Here is a 7854-nt window from a genome sequence, read left to right as displayed (position 1 = left end):
AAATCATGGACGGAAGGGCGGAGATATTTTGTATGCCCGAACTATGCTTATGATCGTGCACTTCCAACTAATGCCTATGACCAACCACCAGTAAGCTCGAGAAGTAAAATGTTACTCTGCAATGTGTGTCGACACTAACAAAAATGTTGTATGCAGTCACCGCCTCCTCTATGCAAGTACTTCACGTGGATAGATCTTGAAGTGCCAGAAGATGTCAAAAAGGACCAATACCAAGATTGTCTTAGGCGGCAACGGCGGTTCGAAGAATCGTTTCGAAGAGGCTTGGAGGAAGAGCGTCGTCAGAAGGAGAGGATGGAGCGAAAGAAATGAGAGGAGGAGAGGGCACACCAAGCGAAACTTGCTCGTGAGGAGGAGAGGGCAAGAAAGCTTGCAAAGGCTCGCGAGGCGCAAGAGGAGGACTCGGCACGTGACAAGAAGGGGAAATGGCCTCGCTCTACTCAGTAGGGACTTCGCTTCGGTGCACTCGTCGTCAACTATCTTCTAATGAATGTGCCGTGAACTTGTGAGGGCATGTGAGATGTTGGTGAACTATCTTCTAGGGCAAGCTGTCATTTGTCATTTGTAATGAATGTGTCGTGAACCATGTCGTAGTAATGTTTGAATTGTCTTAAGTTATGAACTCATTGGCATAAAATTTGTGTTTGTTCAAATTGCTGTGATGCTGCAGTCATTGTAAGTATTATGATGTTCCGATGAAATGAACGTGTTGTAAACTCAGTTTTTCCAGTACAGTGCAGCGCCCAAGGGATAGGCGTCACACAGTACAGTGCAGCGCCTTGCAGTTGGGCGCTGCACTCTGACTTGGTATTTTTCGTGGACGGTCAGTGCTGCAAGCCTTCTGTGGCTCTCTGGATAGCCATGGCCAGTTGAGCAGCGCCTACGAGACGGGCGCTGCACTGTATGGTGCGGCACCTAAGCGTTGGGCGCTGCACAGTACAGTGCAGCGCATGGGTGTTGGGCGTTGCAGTGCTGTTAACTGCAAAACTACAGAAACAGATGCCATTTTGGCCTCATGCAGCACTCACATAACTTGCTTGAACATCGCTAAAATTACTGTAAACTGCACATACTGAACAAAGACAACTAATAACTTGAACATCACATCATTTAGGACAATTCAACATTACTACTAGTTCACAAAAACAAATACCACACTAGTAATAGTTCACCAACATATAACATAACGTCACAAGTTCATCAACCTAATGAAACGGCTAAAAGAGCACTAACAAACACAAGCACTAATGCCTTCCGCGCGTGTTCCTGGTGCCATGCCTGCAGGCAATCTTCTTCTTCCTGGGTGGAGGAGCCACCTCTTCTTGCACTTCCTCCTCCGCCTCCGCCTCCGCCTCATGATCCAAGCTAGCCATCCGCGAGGTCCCTACGACCACCTTTGGGTTGCCCCTATTGTCAAAGTCGTTGGGCGTGTACCGGCGTCTGGGCTGCCTAGGCTTGAACACATATGGGGACTGTCATCATCAAGCTCATCACCCTATCACACAATCAAACAATATGGCGAAGACCGATGTCGTAATCAAGTGAGAATCACATCTAAAGGATTAGTCATACCTCTTGGGTGACCGCACCCTCATCATCCAGATAAGCATATGAGGAACTCACATCGTCCCTCTGATGGTGATATGAGGGGTCTGATGGTGTACCAGACCTAGAGGCAGATGGTTCATCAAATTTGGGATCGCGGCAACCGAGAAGATTCGATAACCGCCTTAACTTCTTGGCCTGACGCTGTAACATGAACAAGTGTATACGATATCAAACTCCGCAACATAGACTGGCTCTCATAGTGAATGCGATATGTACCTTGAGAAATGCTCATAGTGAACCATCATCATTGCCTTTTCCAACCGGTGTTTCCTCCAGAATAGACTGGCTCTCATCAACTGCTTTCTTGATCTCGGTGCGCTGCGGATGAGAAAGAATGAACACGTTAGCCATTCAAACATGTGTAATACGGCCAACGGGAAAGTAAAGAAGGAACACTTTACCACATAGTTAATCACCGGAACAGCGGGGACTCCGTGCCCTACCCTGACATCTCCGTTGTACTTCCCCTTTAATAGATCCTCAAAGTTTATGGGTTCTTCAAGAATATCCTCATTATATGTCGGCGGGCATATCTCAACTCGAGTATTTTCAAGAAGCCATCGTATGTAGTTATCAAAAGCAAGTGGACTATGCTCACGAAGCTTGGCGCGTGCACTGCTACGAGCTTCCTCCACACAAAGCTGGAAGCGGGTAACATACGAAGCATGATGCTTGTCCCAGTCCTTTATCTTCCGCTGCCTTCTCATGTCCAACCTGCATGGTACAAAACCAAACATTAGCAAAATCAAGGAGTGATGATGCTTAGTCAATACGGTTCATGCTCTCTTACCTATGAAGTGCTTTGTCCGTATCCACCCATTCCGGCGGGTGAGGCTGGAACAGACCAAACTGACGACACACGCGATGTGGAAAATGAAACTCAACAGCCCAGTTGCATATTAGTGGGCACCGCATACACCAGAGATCCCTATCCCGCAAGCACATCCACTACTAGGGAAAAGCCTAGCAGCAGCGTGGGTTTTAGGCCTATCAGCAGCGCGGGTACCTGCTCTACCAATAAGGTGCTACAGCTAATAGTTAGTAATAGCGTGGGTTGAAGCCGCGCTACTGCTAACAAAGTTAGGAGTAGCGTGTGCCACCCACGCTACTGCTATTTAGTACCCGCGCCACTACTAACAAAATAGTAGCAGCGTGTCCATACTACCAACGCTACTAGTATCCTAAATACTAGTAGCGCGCAGTCTTTTCCCACGCCACTACTAACTAATTTATAATTAAAAAAAATAAAATCCACCAATTCCATTTTATGCATACAGTTCCCAGTAAACACAACAATAGTGAGCACTGCTGGGCTCCTATTTCATGGTTAACCGGAAACCGAAGGAAATAAATCAGCCAAAAAACCTCATTATGCATTGCAACTCACAAATGACCACTTCAAAGAACATGCAAGTATCTATGTCATTAACAATTGCAAACATAAGTTTCTTTTTACTACAGTTGTTGTATGTACTATCACACAGTTCCTCATTCTGTTCTCACTCAATAATAAGAAAAATGAAAAGAAAAGATAGAGATAATCTGTCGCAATTGCACTTCGGTGTCATGGATTCAGTCTGCCGCTTCAACATCTCATTATCCGGCAGCACTCTGTCGCTATCTTCTACCTATGAATAAAAACAGACCTTGTCAGAGAAGCAAATGTGAAACCTTATTACAACATGTATGCTAAGTCGTTAACCCATAGAGACAGCTAGAACAAATGTGGAAACTTTCCATGTTGCCGAGTAAGTATATTAACTAGACAAAGTTAGATGACAGTGAAGCTTAAAGCTGCAGTAAGAAATATTAGATATACACATTTTGAAAATCAACCTCAGAAGTGGATACTCTAGTAGACCTGCAAGAGCAGATATGGTAGTAACAAAAATCCTATAAAGATTCGAGGTTAAAGATTATAAATCCAATTTGTCATTAGCATAAAAATATTAGTTCCATGAAGAAGTTTGTCAAGAGATATTTTCTAGTGTTTCTAAGACAGTGAATGAAACATAATGAAAGAAAACACGTTTCTGCATTTTAATTAGGGGGAGCTTTAGTTCTAAAATACTGGAACTGTGACTGAATGATCATATATACTATTAGAAAAACAGACCAAAATCCCCGCAGAACAAAACAGACCAAAAAAATTAACTTCCTACTTACAGTGGCAAGAAAATCTTATATGAATGTGTTATAATAAATAATGCTAACCATGAAGTCTTCTTCCATATAACAAAGGAGTGACGAAACCAAAAAACCTGTAATTCAAGTACGACATGCAGTTAGTTAATTATTTGCATGTCAACAGTTCTAACGTCTAGCTACAGATCTTCAAAGTAAAGATTGTGAACTCTATTAGACATGATTATATCAATTAGACCAAATAGAAAATAATTCAATATGTTGTATATCCATTAAACGAAGTTCAATCTATCTTCTGATTATTAGTGTTTCAGTTAGGTGATTAGTCCTTCTACGGCCGCCGGTTAATAGGTGAGCCATGACTTTTTATAGTAAAAATGCAAAGGAAATAATAAGTTAGTATTTTTCCAAATCTAATTATATGGCCACGTTGATCACACCTTCTAATTCTGGCCGGACACTAGTAACACAAGAAAAACTCCCATGCTTTACCGGTGCACATTCACCATTTGATAGTGTGATCATTTGAGATCACTAAATCATCTTCTATACGACGTAGGCTAGTAACATTTACATCAGCTTGCTCACTTGTAGCTGCTGGAGCAACCAAATCATCCTGAGCCAATACAGAGTTGTTGCTCAGGCCAAGAACAACAGCTGTAACAAGACTGGAATTAGGATTACCATGGTACCAAATATGATATTTATTTCATTAAATCAAATGGAGGTGGCTGCATATGCAGAGAGCAGACCTGCTTGCCCAATCAGTATAGCGGCACATGTTGCCGTGCAGGAGCACGCGGCACCTATGACCTTCGCTTGGGTTGATGATGATGCCTCGCTTGATACTCCCTTGTCCGCTGAGACGGCACTCTATCGCCGCTGCGGCCACCAGCGGCATTCTGCTCAATGGCGGCCAAGGCATGCCTTGTGGATGTCCAGGAAGCTTGAATCAGGCTGGACCTGAGAAGAAACAGAGCATGGCCGTGTGATGCCCTGGCTGAATCAGAGTACATTTCCTAAGGAAATAAAATGGGCAAAAGGAGGAGCGTACAATAAGAAAAAGTGCAGAACAACATTCTTAATTAAATTTAACCCTGACAGAATACTTGGTTATCCAGTGCAAAATGGTTGCCTTTTAAACTATGGAACACAAAGAATCATCATTAGCCGTCAATGCAAATCAGCTTCTCCCCATAGAGAAGAGAAGACGTCTTGGTCTCTTGGATGCATGAAGCACACCGTATATGCTAATCTGATCAGAGCATTTTCTTTTTCAATTTAATCGCGCAATGCCAACATCCCCACCCATAGATGTTTTGTTTGTGTACGAATAGTACAATGTTTTCTTTTCAATTTAATGAGCAAAGTTTAAGGTCCATAGGCTCCTTTGTATCCTGTGGAACACAGAATTCTACATTGATTGAACAAATTGACATTTCAACATTCCTAGAGGCATTGTTGCAAACACCTTGCGAGCGAGCTCAGAGCGTGCACCTGCTGCATAGACTAGACTAATCTAATCGCAAGCCGTCCTACTAGTAGCAGTTCAGCAGAAGGATCCTACTAGTTCATCTACTAAGCTTACATAAACTAAATCTTACTAGCTCAATCAGAATACTATGGTTTCTACAAAACTGTACTTTTGAGTATTGTGAGGTGTTTGCCTAAACCAACAAAACTGTACATTTGTAGCACTCATTTGCTCATACAATCATTCAAAATTCAGAAGTAGGAATAGAAGCTTATGCATTTGCCAATCAACCGTAGCTAATGGACTATAGAATTCACTGCTCCTCGCCTGTGATAAATTAGGCTAAAAAATTGCATGTTCAATTTTGCATCAACCGAACTTAAGAGAACGGAGAAACCGGACCTTGGGCTGTAGCTCTTGGCGACATATCTCCCGACACCAGGGTTTATCCGCACAATCCTCCGGATTGAGTCATCGGTGTCATTAGCATATCCCACCCACCAACCTACCTGAAAATGAAATTGGCTAGAGTCAAACCCAACAACGCGTGCTGCAGGATGGCATCAAAAGCCCACTTGATGGATTATCTAGTATTACAACTTTGGCCATATCTGGAACAGACATGTGTGTATTCTTTTGCATATATAAAGGATCGAACAACAGAGGAATTATCACTAGCCATGGTTTGTTATTACTTATATTAGGACCAGCACCTTACTTATATTACACCTCATGGATAGTTGTTCAGCAAACAGAGACCACGCTTTACATGATGATGTCCCCTTTTTGCTGAGCTTTTACAAAAATAGGTACTCACATTTGACATAATTTCTCATCTTTAGATGCCAATCCCTTTTGCTGGATGTTTATTATATATACAAAACAGCACAATGGTACACACGCAACTGGGACGATCATGTTTAGGTACAAATATAGTTTGCTGGGTATTAAGGAGCACCATGGACTAGAATTCCTAACTGAAGATTCACAAAATCAAGACCAGCATGAAGCTAATTGAGCACTTGGACTGGAGCAATGCACTCACACATGGGCGAAAGCTAACGAGGCAAGAGCTTGCGACAAGATGTATGTCCAGAACTGCTTGTCCTTCATGTGGCGTGGGCACAGATCATAGCAGACCTTAGCGAGTTCCTGCAGGGATCACAAATTACAGTTTGAGACCTGAGAGCCATCTCTGTCTTGGGCGAAGCGGAGGACGAGATCCGCGGGAGACCTACCTTGGCTCTGGCGAGCACGAGGACAGTGTGCCGCTGCTGCCAGTCCGAGAGCTCGGCCGCCGACTCCGCAAATCCTCCTACGACAAAGCATAGCACCGCCGGTAATTGAGAGGGAACTAGCAGGGGAGCGGAATCGAGAAGGGAGGAAGGAGGGGGTGCCTTGGTGGAGCTGGAGGGGAAGGACTTGAACGCGTCGGGGGAGAGTGTCCGGAGGAACTCAAGGAGCTGCGGTGTGACGCCAAGCTCCTCCGCGTCCTCCTCCTTCCCCTCCGCGGCGGAGGGTTTGCTTGGGCCGGTTCCGCCGCTGCCGCTGCCACCGGCTCGGCGGTGGAACGGCCATGGGAACGAGGAGAAGGCCATCGGCGGGCAGGTGGGCTGGGACGGGATGCGGCCGGCGACGGCGATATGATGGATAAGAGATTCGTCGGCGAGCTCGCTGGACTGGGGGGAGGGGAGGGCAGCGGCGCGAGACGGGGAGTGGCGGCCACGCGGCCGCCGGCGTGGCGCACGCAGCGGGGGATGGAGGCGGAGGGGATCTGGATCGGCGTTGGTGGATTTTTTTAGACAGACATGGGTTGAGTGGTGTGGGACGGTTGCGGGTGGGAGTGTATCCGGCGGGGGTGGGTAGCGTGGGAGACTAGTAGTAGCGCAGGTGTCTGACCTGCGCTATGGCTATCCACGTAGTAGTAGTGTAGGTTTTACAACCCGCGCTACTACTACGGCTGGTCCCGGGAGGCACGGTGGAAATAACTTAGTAGTAGCGAGGGGTAAAAACCCACGCTACTACTATCAGGTTATTAGTAGCGCGGTTTTCTCAAGCTCGCTACTGCTAATTAGCAGTAGCGTTTGTTTTTAAACCGCGCTGCTGCTAAGATTCTGTGTATAAGGTTTTCCCTAGTAGTGATCGGGTTGATGGTAAACTCCGGGGTGTACCCAAGTCTGTCATCGGCGCCATATGGCTGCCATTCCACCTATGAAATAGGGCAACAATGCAAAATTGGTGAATTTTTTTCAGGCAAACATGAGAAATGACTGAAGTAACGACCTCGTTACCTGCTCAGGCGTAATCGTATCCAACTCGGCAATGTACTTCTGGTACATGAGATTGACATCGTTCGTCATCTCGGAAACCACATCCCACTTGTAAGCCCAAGTGGGGCGCCGTAATTCGTCATCTTCATCTTCATACCAAGGATTAAACCTGACGCTCTTCGGGCGTCCAACAGGCAGACGCTCCCAGCTCCATATAGAAAGTAGAAGCATATTACCACCAATTCCTGCACTACCTGTGATCCTGCAACACGCATCGTTCAGCTGCATATGAAAGAAAAACAATGTTAACTTGACAGCAAGCTTGCATTGCTAATGAAG

At 45.3% G+C, this 7854-nt stretch overlaps 1 protein-coding gene and 1 long non-coding RNA gene across 2 annotated transcripts; both read right to left on the bottom strand.

The window, feature by feature from the left end:
* Positions 1-2978: 2978 nt before the first annotated feature.
* On the bottom strand, positions 2979-4128 carry LOC125516722. The gene is made up of 2 exons (XR_007287386.1): positions 3841-4128; positions 2979-3254 (listed from the first exon to the last, which is right to left on the bottom strand). It is a non-coding gene; the product is annotated as an uncharacterized LOC125516722 (long non-coding RNA).
* Positions 4129-6286: 2158 nt separating this feature from the next.
* On the bottom strand, positions 6287-6843 carry LOC125516489. Its single transcript, XM_048681916.1, has 3 exons — positions 6668-6843; positions 6484-6583; positions 6287-6397 (listed from the first exon to the last, which is right to left on the bottom strand). Exons 1-3 carry the CDS (start codon positions 6841-6843, stop codon positions 6287-6289), a joined length of 387 nt encoding a protein of 128 aa, XP_048537873.1.
* Between the last annotated feature and the right edge of the window lie 1011 nt (positions 6844-7854).

Source organism: Triticum urartu, chromosome 6 (genome assembly GCF_003073215.2).
Source record: "Triticum urartu cultivar G1812 chromosome 6, Tu2.1, whole genome shotgun sequence".
NCBI classification, from domain to species: Eukaryota; Viridiplantae; Streptophyta; class Magnoliopsida; order Poales; family Poaceae; genus Triticum; species Triticum urartu.
This window is presented reverse-complemented; position numbering and strand designations above follow the sequence as displayed.

Bases quoted from the DNA above. Each gene is read 5' to 3' on its own strand.
- LOC125516489 (XM_048681916.1), bottom strand. From the start codon at position 6,843: ATGGCCTTCTCCTCGTTCCCATGGCCGTTCCACCGCCGAGCCGGTGGC. The intron at 6,584-6,667 runs GTCCTTCCCCTC...CTCTCAATTACC, and splicing joins CTCTCCCCCGACGCGTTCAA to GGCGGTGCTATGCTTTGTCG. The intron at 6,398-6,483 runs GTAGGTCTCCCG...TGATCCCTGCAG, and splicing joins TCGTGCTCGCCAGAGCCAAG to GAACTCGCTAAGGTCTGCTA.